At 34.7% G+C, this 21,312-nt stretch overlaps 2 protein-coding genes across 3 annotated transcripts in view; both read right to left on the reverse strand.

Moving 5' to 3' along the window:
- The window catches only part of LOC136035538 (S phase cyclin A-associated protein in the endoplasmic reticulum-like), a 598,516-nt gene that overhangs the window by 235,528 nt on the left and 341,676 nt on the right, over nt 1-21,312 (reverse strand). The gene's annotated exons all lie outside the window — the stretch shown is intronic.
- LOC136035540 (electron transfer flavoprotein subunit alpha, mitochondrial-like) lies at nt 13,459-18,034 on the reverse strand (the record flags this gene model as incomplete). The annotated part of the gene is given in 3 exon segments (XM_065717391.1): nt 13,459-13,734; nt 16,089-16,240; nt 17,819-18,034. Coding segments are annotated over 3 exon segments (534 nt in total). The 3' UTR covers nt 13,459-13,557.

A 21,312-nucleotide genomic window follows, 5' to 3' on the forward strand; every position in this document is an offset into this window, starting at 1 on the left:
TGCCTATCTCGTTAGATTTAAAATGTATTTGTTCTGCGCTTCTTGTGTATTTTAATTCGAAGATTAGAAGTGCTTTTGAAACGCGTGTGATTACTTAAAAAAGCAACTAGAACTTTTAATTTTATACAAACGTTTTCATTGGTAAAAAATATACGTAACTTACGAATTAAATTACGTAACGAAGTTCTATATTCATATGTTTTTATTGCGTATATGAGGGGGGGGGGGGCAACCCTCGTCAATACCACGCTCTTTACACTAAAGCTTAAATTTCGTCCCAATTCCTTAAGAATGACCTCTGAATCACAAAGGCCGCAGAATAAATAGTTGAAATTACTACAAATACTTTAGCGTAAAGAGTGAGGTATAACAAGGAGGTAAACCCCTAATATGCGTAATAATTTTTGTTCGTTTTAAGTTTTAATGATTCTCCTTACTTTCAGTAGAAAAGACATTTCTATTTATTTTTTCATTGTTATTTCAAATAATACTAGAAAATTCTGCGCCCCCTTCATTGAAATTCTCTTCCCCCATGAGAAGCTTCTCCATGGAAATATCCTCCAACGTAACCCCCCTCAACTCTCCCCCCTAAACCAAAAAAATCTCCCTGAAAACGTCTGTACACTTCCCAGTAACCATTACTATATGTAAACACAGGTCAAAGTTTATAAATTGCAGCCCCTCCCACGGGGACTGTGGGGGAGTAAGTCGTCCCTAAAGACATAGTTATTAGGTTTTTCGACAATGGTGAATAAAATGGCTATCCCAGAATTTTGATTCGGTGACTTTTGGGAAAAAATGAGCATGGGAGGGGGCCTAAGTGCCCTCCAATTTTTGGTCACTTAAAAAAAAACACTAGAACTTTTAATTTCCGTTTAAATGAGCCCTCTTGCGACATTCTAGGACCACTCAGTCGATACGATCACCCCTGGGAAAAAAACAAACAAAAAACAAATAAACACGCATCCGTGATCTGTCTTCTGGCAAAAAATGCGAAATTCCATACGTTGGATCTGATGGTGTGATTTTCGTTAAGATTGTATGACTTTTAGGGGGTGTTTCCCCCTATTTTCTAAAATGAGGCAAATTTTCTCAGGCTCGTAACTTTTGATGGGTATAACTGATCTTGACGAAACTTATATATTTAAAATCAGCATTTAAATGTGGTTCTTTTGATGTAACTATTAGTATCAAAATTCTATTTTTTAGAGTTTCGGTTACTATTGAGCCGGGTTGCTCCTTACGACTGTTCGTTACCACGAACTGTTTGAAAATATATTTTTTGGAGTCTTGACAAGACCGGATTTAAAGCTTTGGCATTTCTAGGCCCAAGCATTTCTACCGCTCTGTATTTGTGAGATTTTCAAAGAAATCCCCGAATATTTGGGGGTAGTGGAAGTAACTAAATACTTGTAACTAGTATTTTACTGTACTGCTCCAAAATTGAGAGGGTTTATTGATTATCATTAAAAGTAAAATTATCAGTAAACATTCTTTAGTATTAAAATGTGTTTTTTCGGGGTCTTGACAAGGCCAGATTTCAAATTTTGGCACTTCTAGGCCCAAGCATTTCTGCCGCTGTGTATTTGCGAGATTTTGAAAGAAATCACCGAAAATTTGGTGGTAGTGGAAGTAACCAAATACTTGTAACTAGTATTTTATTGTACTGCTCTAAAATTAAGAGGGTTTATTTATTATCATTCAACAGTAAAATTGTCAGTTAACATTCTTTAGTATTAAAATATGTTTTTTGGGAACTTGGCTGGGCAGGATTCAAAGCTTTGACGCTTCTAGGCCCAAGCGTTTTTGCCGCTCCTTTTTTGCAAGATTTTAATAAAAATTCTCAAAATTTTGGGAACAGTGAAAGCAGTAGGGCTTAATGGGCCTATTGGTAAATCTCGGTCTGGTTTCACTCCAAGTTTTATTTTATTTTCAATGTTGCAATAAGTACAAAAGAAATTATTTATAATATAATTGGTTTTAGTAAAGAGCCAAATACGCAGTAAGCCTTATGCTTTTACGGTTAGGGAAACGGGCAGTGGTCATACCCTTGTTTGTATTAAAGAATATAGGTTTCTTGAACAGTCTTGGAAAGAGCTAATAAAATTAAACTGAATCCCTATGATTTTTGGAATAGAATATCGTTAATATTTTTTTTGGGTTGGTTGGTTGGAACATGGAAGGAGGGCCAGGAGTTAGCTTCTTTTTAGAGAGAGAGAAGCTTCATTAATTTCACAATAACACAATCAATTAGGAAACATAGCCACTGCTAGAAGAGATTTGGGTACTATTTTGGGGGAGGGAGGGGTATTGGGCCATGGAGGACCAAAGTTCTCCCATAAGTTTTGGAATAAAATATTGTTAATAATTTTATTTGGGTGGGGGCTCGGGCCATGAAGGAACAGGGGTCAGTTGCCATAACTTTTAGAATAAAATATCATTCATAAGTCATTTTGTTTTGGGGGGCAGGAGGTGAGGGAGGCTGGGCCCTGCAGAGAAGACCAAGTTTGTGCTTGCCTAAGTTTTGGACGGTATGAACGGTATTTAAATTCCGTTCATAAGTTTCTTTTAGTGGGGTGGGCTGATTTGTTTATCTGATGTTTGAACTATTTTCTAAACCCTCGCATAAGAGCCTAAATATGCCCCCCGGACATAATAGCCAACACTTGCCCAAGGGCTGTGGGGGCTGTGTTAACCCTGGAGTTTTTGTTATCCGATGTTTTGACTTAATTTAACAAAATGGCTTTCTCAAAAATTCGATTGGATGGATTTAGGGTAAAATGGCAGAAGGGCTAACAGGCCTCCTGAGGCTTTTCACTCTTAAAAAGGGAACTAGAACTTTCAATTTCCAATAGAATGAGCCCCTGACGAAATTGTATGATCATTCCTTCTATAAAAACATTATATACCCCCGGTGCATAATTTACAACACTTGACCCAGATTCATCTATTACTTTCGGCTTCTAAAGGGAATTATGACTTTAAATTTCTAACTATTTGAGTCCCCTCCGAAGTTTATCTCCCCCTTAAAAATCTTATGTGCCTCTAGGCATTATTTGAAACCCTGCCCCTGGGATCTGGGAGGGGGTATGCTGATCCCGAAGTTTTTGTTATGCGATTGTTAGACTATTTAAAAAATGACTAGATGCCTTCTAGTGGATAGAGTGCCTTCTGGGGATAGATGCCTTCTGTTCATTTTTGAATCTTTAAAAGGGAACTAGAACTTTCAATTACTAATCAACTGAACCACCTCTGAAGTTTTATACAAGTATCCCTTACATGAAAACCTTATATGCCCCCAATATGTAGCTTACAACACTTGTCTATAATCAACAGACTTAAACTACTTTTATTATTTTTTTTTTTTTTGAATGCAACTAGCAACTGAATCTCAAGGATTTTAGGAACTACCTGAGTTTATGGTAGTCGGAAGTGCTTATATTAAATTCTCGACACTAAATCAGCAACTAAAACGCTCGGAATTTATCCAGTAGCTGAGTTTATTGTACAAGAAAGTGCCTTCATTGAATTTTTGCTAGTCGGCAACCAAATCATTCGGAATTTACCAACTAACTGACTTTGCTGTTCTCAAAAGTGTTCTATTAGATTATTTTTGGTACTCGACCGGCTTCAAAAACGTTTGGAATTTACCCACTAGCTGAGTTTGTGCCATGCCAAAGTGTTTTTTATTTTTTTTGATACTGGGTAGCCAATTAATTACTTGGAATTCACCAAGTAGCTGAGTTTGTTGTAGTCAAAAGTGCTTTAATAATTTTTTGGTACTCAGCCAGCAATTAAAACACTCGGAATTGATCAACTCCCTTAGTTTGTTGTAGTCAGTAGAGCTTTTATTAAATTGTCGATACTTAGTCAACAACTAAGATACTCTGAATTTACCTACTAGCTGAGTTTGTTGTATGCAAAAGTGTTTTTTATTATTTTGTGATACTCAGTAACCAATTAAGGCTTTATCATCGCATAAAATATATACGACTTTATTATTTTCAACTCAGTACATACCTCAATACAAAGCAATACTTTCCAAAGGGCTTTATTGTATCATTTCCCGCATAGGGCTCTTGTATCATCGCTTAAAATATATACGACTTTATTAAATTTGACTTTATGTATGCTCCTATACTAAGTAATGTTTTTCAAAAGACTTTATTGTATCATTACTGTTGTATCATCGCTTAAAATATGTACGAATTTATTAATTTCAGTTGCTGCATACCCCAATTCAAAAGCCTTTATTGTATTATTTCCCTAATAGGGTTGTCATATCATCGGTTAAAATGTATATGGATTTATTAATTTCGGTTTTTTGCATACCCCAGTACTAAACAATACTTTCGAAAGGCTTTATTGTACCATTTTCCTCTTATGGTTGTCGTATCATCGGTTAAAATATATACGACTTTATTAATTTCGACTTTATGCATAACCCAATACTAAGCAATGCTCTTCAAAAGGCTTTATTGTATCTTTTCCCTCATAGGGCTATCTTATCATCGCTTAAAATATATACGACCTTATTAATTCGACTTTATGCATACCCCAATACTAAGCAATACTTTTCAAAAGACTACTGTATTTTACCCTCATAGGGCTATCTTTTCACCGCTTAAATTATATGTGCGTTTATTAATTTTGATTTTATGCATATTTCCAAAGCTAAGCAATACTTTTCAAAAGGCTTTATTCTGTCACTTTCCTCATTAGGGCTGTCTTGTCATCGCTTAAGAAATATACAGCTTTATTAATTTTGACTATGCATACCACAAAAGAATACTCTTCAAAAAACTTTATTGTATTATTTAACTCATAGGGCTTTCGTATCATCACACAAAATATATATGACTTTTTTTTAACTTTGACTTTGTACATATCCCCAATACTGAGCAAGACTTTTCAAAGGGTTTTATTCTATTATTTCCCTCATATAGCTGTTGTATCATCTATAGAAGTTTCGAGCTCCTATCTACAAAAATGTGGAATTTTGCATTTTTTGCCAGAAGGCAGATCACGGATGCGTGTTTATTTGTTTTTTTTTGTTTTTTTTTTGTTTTTTTTTCCCAGGGGTGATCGTATCGACCCAGTTGTCCTAGAATGTTGCAAGAGGGCTCATTCTAACGGAAATGAAAAGTTCTAGTGCCCTTTTTAAGTGACCAAAAAAATTCGGAGGGCACCTAGGCCCCCTCCCACGCTAATTATTTTCCCAAAGTCAACGGATCAAAATTCTGAGATAGCCATTTTATTCAGCGTAGTCGAAAAACCTTATAACTATGTCTTTGGGGACGACTTACTCCCCCACAGTCCCCGTGGGAGGGGCAACAAGTTACAAACTTTGACCTGTGCTTACATATAGTAATGGTTATTGGGAAGTATACAGGCGTTTTCAGGAGGATTTTTTGGGTTTGGGGGAGGGGTTGAGAAGAGGGGGATATGCTGGGGGAATTTTCCTTCGAGAATTTGTAATGGGAGAAGAAAATTTCCATGAAGGGAGAGCAGGCTTTACTAGCATTATTTAAAAAAAAAAACAATTAAAATATAAAAGTGAAAAAGCTTTTTCAGCTGGAAGTAAGGAACAGCAATAAAACTTAAAACAAACAGAAATTATTACCCATATGAGGGGCTCACCTCCTTCTAATACCTCGCTCTTTACGCTAAAGTATTTTCGGTAATTTCAACTACTTATTCTACGGCTTTTGTGATTCAGGGGGTCATTCTTAATGAATTGGGATAAAATTTAAGCTTTAGTGTAAAGAGCGAGGTACTGACGATGGGGCGAATCCCCTCATATATGTAATAAAAACATGAGAATACAAAAGTTCTTTACGTAAGCTAATTTATAAGTTACGTAAATCTTTTACCAATAAAAAGATTCGTAAAAAATTAAAAGTTGTAGTTGCCTTTTTAATTAACCAAAAAATCGGGGGGCAACTAGGCTTCGTCCCCCGCTCTTTTTTTCTCAAAATCATTCGATCAAAATTATGAGAAAGCCATTGAGCCAAAAAAAAATATGCAAATTTCGTTTTGATTATTCCTCTGCGGAGAGCCAAAATCAAAACATGCATTGATTCAAAAACGTTCAGAAATTAAATTAAAAAAACAAGTTCTTTCAACTGAAAGTAAGGAGTGACATCAAAACTTAAAACGCACAGAAATTACTTCGTATATGAAAGAGGCTGCTTCCTCATCAACGCCCCGCTCTTTACGCTAAAGTTTTTTACTGTTTTAGAAAGAAGAATTGAGAGAAAGAGTCAAACTTTAGCGTAAAGAGCGGGGCGTTGATGAGGAAGCAGCTAAAATTGCGCTAAAGTTTGATTCTTTCTCGCAACTCTACTTTTTAAAACAATAAAAAACTTTAGCGTAAGGAGCGGGGTGTCGAGGAGGAAAAGCCCCTTTCATATACGGAGTAATTTCTGTTCGTTTTAAGTTTTAATGTCGCTCCTTACTTTCATTTTAAAAAACTTGTTTTTTTTATTTAATTTCATTAAGAAGGGTGGTTAAATCCATAAGTTCTGCAATACAACATAAAGTTTTTCAAATCTCACGACAGAAGTTGGCATTCTCACGGTGAAAAAGGAAGAAGACCATTCAAACAACATGCACAGGTAAAAAAGTTATGTATTCTTCAACTAATGTTTAAAAAAGCAAACTGATTATGTTGACACAAACTGACACGAACCAATTATGTTGACAAAAAGGCTTTTATCTTAACTAAGAACTTTTTCAGAGGCAAACAGGGTGCCAGTGAACACCCTACAATCTTCCCTCAAGTGAGCTGATGCATACATGTCCTCCCACTCTGAGACGTGACTCGTCTGGACAGCTCTTCTCTCTCTTCCATACGCTCTACTGAGAGTGTTCTTTGGTCTTCCTCGGTGATGGGTGCCTTCCATTTGCCAGTGGAAGAGCATTTATGAGGCCTATTATCCAAGATATGGGGGAAAATGTCCAAGTTATCACCATCTTTGTTTCCTCACAATGGAGGCAATGCATGGTTGGGAAGTGCTAGTACGGATCTCTTCGTTGCTGACATGGTCTCTCCAGCTGATCCAGCAAAGGCAATTATGTTCAAAGGTGGCAAGACGTTTCTTTTGTTCTGTGGTTAGCCTTAGTCATTCCAAATTCCTCCATGGAAAGTTCTCCCTGCACAAACCCCTCCCCTCAACCCTTCTCCCCCCTCACAAAAAATTTCCCTGAAATCATATATACACTTCCCAGTATCCATTACTATATGTAAACACTGGTCAAAGTTTGTAACTTGTAGCCCCTCCCACAGGGACTGTTGGGGAGTAAGTCGTCCCCAAAGACATAGCTATTAGATTTTTTGACTATGCTGAATAAAATGGCTTTCTCAGAATTTTGATCCTTCTGCTTTGGGAAAAATGAGCGCGGGAGGGGGCCTAGGTGCCCTCCAATTTTCGGTCATTTAAAAATGGAACTAGAACTTTTATTTTCTATTAGAATGAGCCCTCTCGCGACATTCTGGGACTACTGGGTCGATACGATCACCCTTGGAAAAAAAAACAAACAAACAAATAAACACGCTTCCGTGATCTGTCTTGTGGCAAAAAATATAAAATTCCACATTTTTGTAGATAGGAGCTTGAAACTTCTACTGTACGGTTCTCTAATGTGTTGAATCTGATGGTGTGATTTTCGTTCAGATTCTATGATTTTTAATGGGTATTTCCCCCATTTTCTAAAATAAGGCAAATTTTCTCAGGCTCGTATCTTTTGATGGGTAAGACTAAACTTGATAAGAACCTATATATTTAAATCAGGATTAAAACGTGATTCTTTTGATGTAACTATTGGTATCAAAATTCCATTTTTAGAGCTTCGGTTACTATTGAGCCGGGTCGTTCCTTACTGAAGTTCGTTACCACGAACTGTTTGAAAAGGCCATGAGGCGTTAAGGTTTTATTATTATAATTTTTTCCAGAGGTACTTTATAAAGAAGGGGTGGTGGTATAAAATTTGATTTTTTAATGCGATTGGAAGTTCTAGTACCCTTTTAAAGAGTCAAAATAGATAAGAGGGCAACTATACAGAGGGCAACTTCACGAACTTTTTCCCCAAATGCATCTGATAAAACTTTTGAGATGACCATTGTGCTGAAAACAGTTCAAAGATCAGATAACAAAACTCCGTAGTCGACAAAACCACCAAGGGCCTTGGGGCAGGCGTTTTAAGTTATGCCCTGGAGGTATATAAAGCTCTTATGGAAGGATTGCTCCTAGAAACTTCAGAAGGAGCTCATATGATTGGAAATTGAAATTTTGTAGAGCACTTTTGAGAGTCAAAAGAGATCTGAGGGCAACTGGCCCCATCCCCCAGGCGTTTCTCCCCAAACCCATTTAACACAAATTTTGAGATAGCCATTTCGTTAAAAGTAGTCAAAAAAAAATCAGAGTCGACACTACCCCCCGGAGCCCATAGGTAAGTGTTTGAAGTTAAGTTCTGGGACGAATAAGGTTTATATGTAAGGAGTGAACTTTTGGTCCTGCTAGATGAAGTTATATAAAAAAAACAGTTTTCAAAACTGAAAATAAGGAGCAATATCAAAACTTAAAACGAACAGAAATTATTACAAATATGAGGGGATAGCCCCCTCCTCAATACCTCGCTCTTACACTAAAGTTTGACTTTTTATTCCAATTATTTATGAATGACTATTGATTCATAAAGACCGTCTAATAAGAATGGAAGCTTTTTAAAAAATTTAAGAAACACCTGCATTTCTTGCAGCCCTTCCCCCAGAAGCTGTGAGGGGTCAATCATCCTCAAAACTATAGTTATTAGATCTTAAGACCATGCTGAACAAAATGGCTGTCTCAAAATTTTGATTTTAGAGAACTTTTGGGGAAAAAGGGGATGGAAGGGAGCTAAGCTACCCTCCAATAATGTCACTTAAAAAGGAGACTACAGCTTTCTATTTCCTATTAAATGAGCTAGATGATCTCGCAATACTCTAGGATCAATGGTTCAAAACAATCATCCCTGGGGAAAACAAACAAATCAACGCACGTCCGTGACATTGCTTTGGGCAAAAAATTCAAAATTCTACATTTTCGTATATAAGAGATTGAAACCTCTAAAGTAGGGTTCTCTGATAAGCTGAATCTCATGGTATGATTTTCAGTAAAATCACTTCATTTTTACGGGTGTTTCCCCCTTTTTAAAAAATTTATGTGAATTTTCTCAGGCTCGTAACTTAAACATTAAGATTCCATTCTTTTGATGTATCTACTATTATCAAGACTCTGATTCATACAGTTTTGGTTACTATTGAGCCGCATCGCTCCGTACTCACAGTTCTTTACCAAGAACAATTCGATTTACAAGGTCAAACAAAAACACATATGTTTTTGCTCAACCTTTCTGTTGCTAAAGTAATTAGGACAAAAGTAAATGAAAGCATTTGGGTTCTTTCTCCTGATTACCTATAAAATATTTATGTAAGAGAGCTTAGGTAATGAATCATACTTTTTCTACTCTATGCATTGTGTAATCTCCCCCTTCTCCTTCTTCCACGCCAAATCTTCATTTTGATTAAGTTTCTTCTGTAATTCCACGACTAAGAACTTGAAACTTAAACCTGCCAAATTTACTCATAGTTCCGAAATTAACATATTTGTTTTTTACGATTTTACATACTAGTCACAAGTTTGAAATATTATATTCTGTTGAAAAATCAAAAAAAAAAAAAAAAAAAACAAGAAAAACAAATAAACACGTATCCGCGATCTGTCTTCTGGCATAAAATACAAAACTCCACACTTTTGTAGATAGGAGTTTGGAACTTCTACTGTAGCGTTCTCCGATATGCTGAATCTGATTGTGTCATTTTCGTTAAGATTCTATGACTTTTAAGGGGTATTTTCCCCTATTTTCTAAAATAAGGCACATTTTCTCAGGCTCGTAACTTTTGATGGGTAAATCTAAGCTTAATGAAACTTATATATTCAAAATCAGCATTAAAATGTGATTCTTTTGATGTAGCTATTGTTATAAAAATTCCGTTTTTTTTAGAGTTTCGGTTACTATTGAGCCGGGTCGCTCCTTACTACAGTTCGTTACCCATCGGCTGCGTGTGATATTTTATTGGAAGTATTAAACAAGAAATATTCTCTTAGTAAACCTAAAATAGCTATGGCAAAATTCCCTAAAAAACCTTGGATTACTCAGGCAATTCTAAATTGTATAAACCGAAAAGATGAACTTTATAAAGCATATCTAGCTGAATCATCTTATATTAATTTTCAGCAATTTAAAACCTATACAAATATCTTAAATGGATTGAAACGAAAAGCTGAAAAAAAAGTATTTGCAAAGTGTATTTATGAAACATAAATGTGAGATGAAAAGAAACCTGGAAAACAGTAAATCCACTCTTGGGTTAAAAGTGTAAAATAGAGGTTATCACTAAACTACAAACTGAAAGGGGAAATTCGACTACTCCGAATGACATAGAAAACTATTTATGTAAATATATTTAAAGTAATGTTGCAGAAATATGTGAATATGCTCGGAAAAAAATGAACAGGTTCTCAAAATAGTTCAAACTGAAGTTCTTGTGAATACTCAAACGACTTTTAGTCCTTGTGATGTAAATGAAGTAGAAATAAATTATCAATAGTGTGCATTCGAATTCAAATGGTGTAGATAGGATTTCCCAGGAGATTGCAAAATGGGTTCTGTCCGTCATAACACCTATTCTATGTCATTTATTTAATAAATAAATGGGAAAGGGGATTTTCCAGTAATTTTTTAAGGTCCCTAAGATAATACCATTACACAAAGGTGATAAGAAAGAAGACCTTTGAAATAAAAGGTCCTTTTTGCTAAAAAGAATTTACATTTTGAGCAGTGTGTTGACCATTTGTAATAACACTATCACAACAACAAAATAGTGTCACAAGGCTAAATATGATTTACAAATACGAGCTATCTCAAATAAGAATTCAGCTACCTCGCCCCCCTCTCCTCAAATCCTTAGAAGAGCTTGGATACTAATTGCACTTTACCAAAAACGTAGCGTATTTCAAACAACTACTACTATCAGCAACTCACAGCAGCGCCTAACCACCTGAGGCCAACACAGCTACGCACGCCCTCTCCATCCTAATCTATTCAAAGCCTCTCTCTTTACACCATCCCATGAAGTTCCCATTTTCCTTAAATCTTTCTTTATGACATCTTTCCACCCCCAACAGCGGAAAACCTGCTTTGCGTTTAGCTCTAGACGATTGGCCATAAAGGACAATCTTTGGCCAACCAATATTTCAAACAATGTTGTTTTTATTTGCAAAATACCAACAGAAGAAGAAAGTCTTGATAATAAATAGGTCTCTGGGAAAGAAGAATTAAATTCTTAGCATAATTGCATTTGCAGCCAAAGAGTGTGGGTATCTTGCAAGAGTGGGAACTGGTACAAGTGCAAAAAAAAGAATCGCCATTTGTAATGATTTTTGTTTTTCTTCTTAAGAACTAAATCGTCAGAATCTGATATAACTTTTAGGTAAATTCTGATAACTCAGTCAAAATGTTCGACATACTGTAATCTTGTGCAATATTTTTTTTTTACTATGCAGATATGCTATTCTAATCACCTAGATATACATAGTTCCTTTTGATTTACCTCAGTTCTCTCTTCTGAAGTCACAGCTCAAGATCTACTTAGCCACTCAGCATTCCCTGAAAGTTTCTAATTGATCCTTCAAGTTATTCCCATGACATTAATGATATGCTATTTTGATAACCTGGGTACACATGCTGTCTTTCGATTTACTTCACTGGAGCTAATGGTGCAAGAACTTTTAGTCGGATCAAAGATACATTTTCGGTCTCCATTTTCTCCCTCTTAGCACAAAATTTTGAAGTCTCATTGAATATTCCGCCAACACTCAAAAACTTTCAACTTGATCTCCCCAAGTCATTCCCGAGATGCTGATATCTCATTTTGATAGTCTCCATACTTAAAACTCTTTCAATTTACGACCGCACCTTCCACCTAATTCAAAATTCGAGGTCCACTTGATCCCCGAATACTCCCTGAGAGCTTCGACTTAGTTTTCGATCCTATAATATTGCATATACGGTGTTTTGATAACCCGGCAATATATGTTATCTTTTGACTTACCTCGCTACTTCACTGGGAATATATTCTCAAATAGGGATTTATGATGCAAAAGGTGGAACGGATGCAAAATTTCTCATATAAAACCAATCTATGAACAATAAACAAATTGCATAGTTTTGAACCGTTGTCCTTTGACATCTGAGCATTATTGATTTTTAACATCGAAGATTTTTACCTCAAAACTGATTTGCCTTTAAACTATTCTTCCAGTCGTGCTTACAGAACTCGGTATGTCGCTACTTTCTTAGTAGTTAAGACTTAGGGTGGGGTATAAGTTCAGTTTTACATCACGAGTAAATTATATTAAAGCTAATCTAGAGCGCATCTCAGGGACAAATCCCGTTAGACTATACATACAATATACTGTTTCGAAAATATTCAAATTTTACACTGTATATTTTTCTTCTGCGAGCTTCACTGACCTAATACCCTATTGTTACCTCCTATTTTTCTGCCGAATGTTTAATACCACTATCTGTTCAAAATATCGCTGTTTTCTCCCTCACAAGAAGTTTTTATTTCCTTTAAATCCTTATTTACGAACTCTTAATTTGGCCCCGGATGTCGGCAAACGTAGTTTTTGGCAGCCTGTCCCCTGCAAGAAAATAGGCTGACATTTGTAACGTTTCCTTAACCACAACCCTAGATGGTGGTGCAATTTGGAGTGGATGCTTTACTGAAATTATAGGCACACCACCCGGTAGAGATGAAATGTCTCTCATTTTTTAAAAATAAAAGTTAACGGACTTTTTGTCTAATTAACATAAAGTCTTTAGCCATGACAGTCCATGAACTACACTGAAATATTTCAACTGAGTTTTAAAAAGAATAAAAAGATTCTACTAGAAAGTTGAAGCTGAAAAAATGAATTCCGTTTCTGAGAAATTATTCGATTATAGAATCGATGAATATTCCTGATTACGTTTTATAAACCGTATTCAAATATTCAATTCGGCCGTTGAAAAATAAACCCACAAAAAAAGAAAAAAAGAAGAAAAATAGCCTAGAGGTTGAAGTCAAAAATACTAAGTTATTGATGAATGGCTATCATGTTACCTAGTATAAAAGCTTGAGAAGGTATGTTGTTTGTAAAGTAAATATAAATCCGTAGGTATCTAAATTTCTTCAAATTCAAAGACTTTAATTTGTGGTGTTTATACTTCGCTACACCCGCGATGTCAAAGTCGTTTCTCACCATAAAAAAAAAAAAAGAAAAGAAAAAAAAAGAAAAAAAAAAAAAAAAAAAAAAAAAATGGAAAGTAAGTCCTTTCAGAAAACAAAACAGCTTGAGCGATAAACAAAAATAAAACCAACGTTTTATTAGTTACGATAATATATGAACAAATGACTCAAATCTGAGCCAACACGACAGAAATATAATGATAAGAAAGTACATAAAAGCTTTATTTCTTAGACAATTTCTCCGTCATCTCTGGAACGGCTTTGAAAAGGTCGGCAACCAGCCCAAGATCAGCAACCGGGAAGATGGGGTCCTTGTTGATTGCAACAATTGTTTTTGAGTCTTTCATTCCAGCTAAATGTTGGATAGCACCAGATATACCAACAGCTATGTACAGTTCCTGTGAAAGAATTACTAGATTTATTTTCTTTTTCAAAAATGGACATACGAAATTCTCAAGTCACATTATTCGTTAAGCAAAAGCTAAAATTGATTATTTTGTTCTCAGACAAAAAAAAAAATACAAAACAAATGTCAAATTCGTTCATTAAATGGCTAGTTTTTACGGAAAAAACTCGCAGCCCTTCAAAAGACTAGGGGGGAATTTAGGAGCCTAGCCTGACAGAATTATGAAAAAGTATCCAGTTTTCATACGATTTACCTGTTGTTTTTTTGTAGTGTGGCTGAAATTCACTCGCAGACCAGGAACCAGTTCAAAGAGAAAAGTTCGTCTGGATTCAGTCTCCCCATACCATAAAATATAGAGTCTAAAGTTTTCTCTACATTTGCATCTATACTTCGTGTACTTCCCTCTTCTTTTCTTTTTTGTGGGCTTTATTGACGAAAAATTTAATACAGAGCTTATTTGCTTTCTTTTTATTGAAACTGGGTCAGAATGAGCAGGAAAATTCTCGCTCAAGTAAAATTTATTCCGACGATAACGGAAAACAGTTTTTCCATAAGATTCTTCCCCTACTAATAAAATTATCAAGCTTTTTATGATATTTCTGTTTTTAATTTTGCAATACAACAGCTGCTATCCACTGGATCAAATTGAAACCACAAGTCAAACCCAGAAGACGTGAAATTGAGCAAAAGTTTAATTTTGTTTTTTTTGAGTGGATGGCAGCTGTTATCCTTTCTTTTTTATTCTTTTGTTTATAGCTTACTTACACTATCACATTAAGAATGTTTTCTTATATGGCCCTGCATTATCAGCTAGAAATTTTTATTCTTTCTTTTTTCTTTTTACTTTCTTTTTTATTCTTTTGTTTATAGCTTACTTACACTTTCACCTTAAGAATTTTTTTTTATATAGTCCTGTATTATACTCTAAGATTACAACCGTTCAAAAATGATTGGGAACGATCTCGAGGGAGACCACGCATCAGATGGGTTGATATAATAAAACAACACCTCCTCAGCCACAGTATCAATTCAAAGGAGGCCCCATCCCTAGCCATGGACAGAGCCGCTTAGAAAAGACTGACGATGATGTCAATCAGTTTGTTTGCTTAATAAATGTTTACAAAGTGACATTATAATCAAAATAGAATTATTTGTCACAAGAAAAAACGTTATAGGAATTGAATTTCCACCTATTTGAAAACAGCTTTACGCTCAGCAGATTTGAGATTTCCTGAAAAAAAAAACAAAAAAAACTAATTTGCTGTACTAGCCTTAAAAATAGTAATAGATTGGAGCTGATAGGAAAAGTTAAAAAAAAACTTGAACAACTTCGCCTTGAAAAGCCATAATGAAGTCATGGCTCAATTCTCAAACTAAGTGCAGCTGCGAATACGTAAGGCACTAAACTATTAGGATTACATAAAAACCATCCATATCACTTATTATTATCAGTTTTCTAAGGAAAAGTTAATAATTTAATGATGTATTAATGCATCATATAATAATCACTGCAATAATACATATTACGTAGCATTTTAAGGAATCCTTAAAGAAAAAGATTCTTAAGGGCATATGAAACCTCGAATTTAAAGGATATATTGCCTCTCTTTATGTTATTCTAACTATTATGAATAATTTTCACAGTCCCCCTCAGCTTTGCCTCCATTGGGTCAGATTTATCATCTTTGATCTCTCCCCCCCCCCTTTGCCCTCGTCTTCAAACCAGTGGTGGTTCTAAACCTGGGAAGGGGAAGGACAGCTCCCCTCCCCAGTTTTCTGACATCTTACATTATTTTTTTTTATATATTTTTATACTCCTATTAAGGTACTTAATAAATTAAAAATTCTCACAACTGTAATTTTTGCATACCTTCCCCTCCCCCCGTTTTTATGAAGCCTAAAACCGTTACTGCTTCAAATTTTATTATGTGGCTGAATATTGAAGATTGGTCCGATATTAACAATTTACACAATTTTGATGAAATAATTGCTATTTACCACAAAAAGCTAAATGACATGTAAAACTGTAAAACTGTTTTACTGCTGATGATGAACACTGTATATGTGTTCGAAATATCCAGTTAAAATTTATATCTGTTCACTGTCAATAAAAAGGTTTCATCCCTATTTTGAACTGTTTTACTTTCGTAATTACCTACAGTCACAATCACGCCTAAAGGTTCTATCTTACATTTTCAATTCTGACAAAATTACCGAAACTGTTTACAAAGGTGTTCTCAAATGGAGGATTTAAAGAGTAATATAGAACTGTTTAATTATTTATTTAAAATTATTTATTTTAGCTAGTAATTTAGTTAAATCATTATTATTGACAAAAAAACTTACGGGAGCGATAATTTTTCCTGTCTGGCCAATTTGCAGATCGTTTGTAACGAAGCCTGCATCGACAGCAGCCCGTGACGCCCCGACAGCAACGTTCATAGTATCAGCAAGGTCATACAGCATCTTAAAATTTTTGCCATTTTTCAATCCACGACCTTAAGCAGAATAGTGAATATGAAACAAACAGAATATAACATGATATATTTATTTAACCTTAACAGCAATTTACATAAAAAAATAAAAATAAAATATGATTCACCCAAAACCAAACGGGTTGACGTGCGGTGAATCAGGTAAATAACACATACTTATCACGTTTAAATTCACTATCATATGACAGAAAGAAACACAGAAAAAAGAAACATATAAAATCTTAATAAATCACAGCATTTCAATTGCTTTATATCGATCGATTTGTTTTCCATTAAGGAGACGATTCAAAGAAACCACCCTCAGAAATCAGCGTTCCTCAAAGGTGTCAAACAAAATTACAAGCAGTTTCAGACTAGATTTTTTTTTTTTTTTTTTTTTTTTTTTTTTTTTTTTTTTTTTTTTTTTTTACTGGACTCTCATCGTTTATTCTAGATGTCTATAAAAAAAAACAACAGTTCATGGGCAATGAAATCATAATTTAGTGGTTGAATTTAATAATATTTCAAAGTAATCCATTCACTATTGAGTCGTGATTGGGCGTACATTAAACATCAAATAGAAGTTCCAGTAAAAATGAGCATATTCGTATATTAGATTGTTTTATAAAACAAATTCTTTGCTCCTGTGCAAAAAAAGGAACCACCATCAGCGGAATGCCCATCAGTGGTATCAATGGCCTCCCAGGTTTTTTTTCAGTCGATACCATTTTACCAACCAGTTTTATATAAACTTAAGTAGGGCTACACCCAAACCATTAAAGGGGTGGGGGGAGTACAGCTATCCTCTTGAAGATCAACAGGCACACATAAACGTCATTGAAAATTACACATAAAAAACTGCTCACAAACCAAGGGAGGGCAAAGGATAGCAAACCTCCCTGAATCCCCCGCTGTCCTTTGTACATATATTGTCTAAACCATATAGTAACTGTAAAAAGAGACTCCCTTTCAAATCTATGATGTTTTTACTTTTAAAAAAAGCAGGAGAACACATAGCGATGTGACTGCCGTTATTTGTTCGTACCACGTTGTCAAAGACATTATTATTTTAAAACAGGTTACAACAAGTAAAAAAAAAAAAAAAATTTTTAATATTATAAGATTCGGCTCACACTGCATTTCAGACATAGAAAGTTTTTTTTTTTAGTCTCTGCATGGTTCTGCATTGTCATGCGTAAAAGCTCCTGTAAGCCCACCTTTTTCCTCTCCATCATCACTGGTTACGCGTCTTTCATTATTGATTCATACGACTAGAGATAATTAATTGTAGAAAATCCAAAAAAGTAGTATTTCTTTGCCAAAAAGTTCATTATCTGTCGGAAATTTTCTAATTTTTATTTCATTATTTTCTGTAATTAATGATGGCGAAAAACAGGGCGTCAGAACTAAATCCCAAGTGACGATGACTACACCTAGAGTCACTTGTCCTTACCACAAACGTTGTCTTTTCTGTTAAGCTCAGGAGCTAAATAGTATTGAACTTTTACTAATAGAAATTCGAGTACCCGACGGTTTCATTCTTGTATACATGTACATGAATCAAAACTGAAATATATTTTCTAGGATGGCTACATTACATACCTCCACTGACCACAACTTTTGCACCACCAAGCTCCGGCCTATCAGACTTAGTGAGCTCTTGTCCAAGGAATTCTGAAATATCTGTAGGGATCTCAGGCTTTTGCAATGCTTCAGTCTGGGCGTCTCCACCATCGAGTGTAGCAGCTGGAAAAGTTGTTGCACGAACTGTCAGTATCTTAGGATTGTCCAATGATTTCAAGGTCATTACAGCGTTACCTGAAATTTTTTTGGCCAATAATGGAACTGAATATCGTTTTTGGTATATATATATATATATATATATATATATATATATATATATATATATATATATATATATATATATATATATATATATATATATATATATATATATATATATATATATATATATATATATATATATATATATATATATATATATATATATATATATATATATATATATATATATATATATTACATAAAAAAAAAACTAGTTTTTTTAACTGAAAGAGTAAGGAGCGACATTAAAACTTAAAACAAACAGAAATTACTCCGTATATGAAATAGATTGTTCCCTCCGCAATCCCTCGCTCTTTACGCTAAAGCTTTTAATTGTTTTAAAAAGCAGAATTGTGGCAAAGAGTCAAACTTTAGCGTAAAGAGCGAGGGATTGCGGAGGGAACAATCTATTTCATATACGGAGTAATTTCTGTTCGTTGTAAGTTTTAATGTCGCTCCTTACTTTCAGTTAAAAAAACTAGTTTTTTTAAGTAATTTCTGAACGTTTTTGAATTAATGCATGTTTGATTTTGACTCTCCACACGTAAACTATTCAAATGAAATTTGCATATTAATTCCTTTTTTGGCTAAATGGCTTTCTCTTAGTTTTGATCATACGATTTTGAGAAATATGGGATGGGGAAGGAGGCCTAGTTGCCATGCAATTTTTCCGTTACATAAAAAGGCAACTATTAATTTTAATTTTAACGAATTTTTTTATTAGCAAAAAATATACGTAACTTTAGAATTAACTTACGTAACAAACTTTTATATTCTTTAATTATTATTATGTATATGAGGGGGTTTGTACCCTCGTTAATACCTCGTTCTTTACACTAAATTGTAAGTTTTGTCCCAATTCTTTAAGAATGACCCCTGAATCAGAAAGGCCGTAGAATAAATAGTTGAAATTACTAAATATACTTTAGCATAAAGAGCGAGGTATTTATTTCCTCCTAAATACCTCGCTCTTTATGCTAAAGTATTTTTAGAACCCCTCATATGCGTAATAATCTCTGTTCGTTTTAAGTTTCAATGCTGCTTCTTCCTTTCATTTGAAAAAACGTTTTCATGTTTATTTTTCATTGTTTTCTTATAGTAATGCTAGAGAATCCTGCGCCCTTTTCGTTGAATTTTCTTCCCCCATGACAGATTCCTCCAAGGAAAGATCCTCCAACATAGCCCCCTCTCCTCAGCCCCACCCCCAAACAAAATAAAATCCCCCTGAAAACGTCTGTACACTTCCCAATAACCATTACTATATGTAAACACTGGTCAAAGTTTGTAACTTGCAGCCCCTCCCCCAGGGATTGTTGGGGAGTAAGTCATCCCCAAAGAATACTCTTCAAAAAACTTTATTTGTATTATTTAACTCATAGGGCTTTCGTATCATCACACAAAATATATATGACTTTTTTTTAACTTTGACTTTGTACATATCCCCAATACTGAGCAAGACTTTTCAAAGGGTTTTATTCTATTATTTCCCTCATATAGCTGTTGTATCATCGCTTAAAATATATACGACTTTATTAATTTCGAATTTATGCATGCCCCAATACTAAGCAATACTTTCCAATAGGCTTTATTCTATCATTTACCTCATAGGGCTGTCGTCTCATCACTTACAATGTATACGACTTTATTAGTTTCGACTTTGTTCATACCCCAATACTAAGCGATACTTCTAAAAATTTGTTTTTATAATATGTTCTTTTTCTTTTTTTATTTTGAATTTTTGATTTTTACTTTTTTTTCATTTTATTTTTATTGTTTATTTATTTTATTTATATTTATTGATACTTATTTTATTTTTATTTATTTAATATTTTTAATTATTATTTTTGATTTATAATTATTTTTCTTTTTTCTTTTAAATTTTATTTATTTTTTGCTATTTTCAATATTTTTTCTTTTTTTTGGGGGGGGGGGACTGGGGAAGGGGCATAAAGGCCCATCGAGGTGGATATGGATCACCATGGATTTGTCGCTCTTTGGTTCATTGAAATCTGGGTCGTATTATAAAATTTGTCCAATTTACTTTAACTAAGCGCTTGTCAAGACCAGTTTCATTCAATCCCAAATAAAAAAAATAATCGAAGAATTAAATCGTCATAAAACCTATTCCAACTATCTCTGCTAATCAGGCCCAGACAGGTATTTGAAAATGAGATGCCGGATCAGTTACGCTAATGGTTTAATGTTGCAGGTAATGTAAGTAGGCCAATGACCCTAATGCCCAAATATGGGTGTAAGTTCCGGAGTTATTACGGCCATACTACTTAAAACCTTATGTACCCCGGGGGACAATTTACAACTCTTAGTTCTTCCACGCTCGGTGGATATGTTGATCCCGAAGCTTTTGTTATTTGATCGTCTGACTATTTCAAAGAAAATCTCAAATCTATCGGATGCACTTAAGGAAAAGAAGATTTGGGGGGGGGGATAAATGTCCTATGGTCGCTTTCGACTCTTAAAAAAGTAACTGGAACTTTCAATTTCCAATCCAATGAGCAACATCTGAATTTTATACGACACCCCTTACATAAAAATTTTATATGCCCTCGGGGCTTAACTTAAAATACTTGCCACTGGGCTCTCGGGCGTTGTTTCGATCCTGGAGTTTTGTTGTCTGATGTTTGAACTATTTTCAATAAAATAGCTGTCTCAAAATTTTTATTGGATGGATTTGTAAAAAAAAGGGCGTGGCTTGGGGGGTTAGTTCACCTTCGATCTCTTTTGACTTTTAAAAAGTAAACTAGAAATTTAAATTTCCAATCAAATGAACCCCTTCTGAAGTTTATACGAGTAGCCGTTCTATAAGAACCATATGTGCCCCTAGGGCATAACATGCAACGCCTAACACAGGGCCCTAGGGGACTCTGTCCTCCCGGAGATTTTTTTTTATCTAATCTTTGACCTAACATTAAAATTTTCATCGGATGCATTTGGGGAAAAAAGGGCGTTCGGGCTATTTGTCCTCGAATCTCTTTTGACTCCTAAAATGGGCACTATGAATTCCTATTTTCTATTGAAAGTGCCCCATCCACAGTTTAAACGACCATCCTTTCCATATGAAGTGCCTCTGGATAAAAATTGGAGCATTATAGCCTTGGAGTTGGTAGGGGGAGTTTAGTTACCTTTGGATCACTTTTGACTCTTAAAAAGGGAATTAGAACTTTCTATTTCCATCATTTGAGCCCCCCCCCCCCCAAAAAAAAAAAAAAATTGTACGACCACCTTTTCCGTAA

The sequence above is a fragment of the Artemia franciscana genome, chromosome 14 (genome assembly GCF_032884065.1).
Source record: "Artemia franciscana chromosome 14, ASM3288406v1, whole genome shotgun sequence".
NCBI lineage: Eukaryota > Metazoa > Arthropoda > Branchiopoda > Anostraca > Artemiidae > Artemia > Artemia franciscana.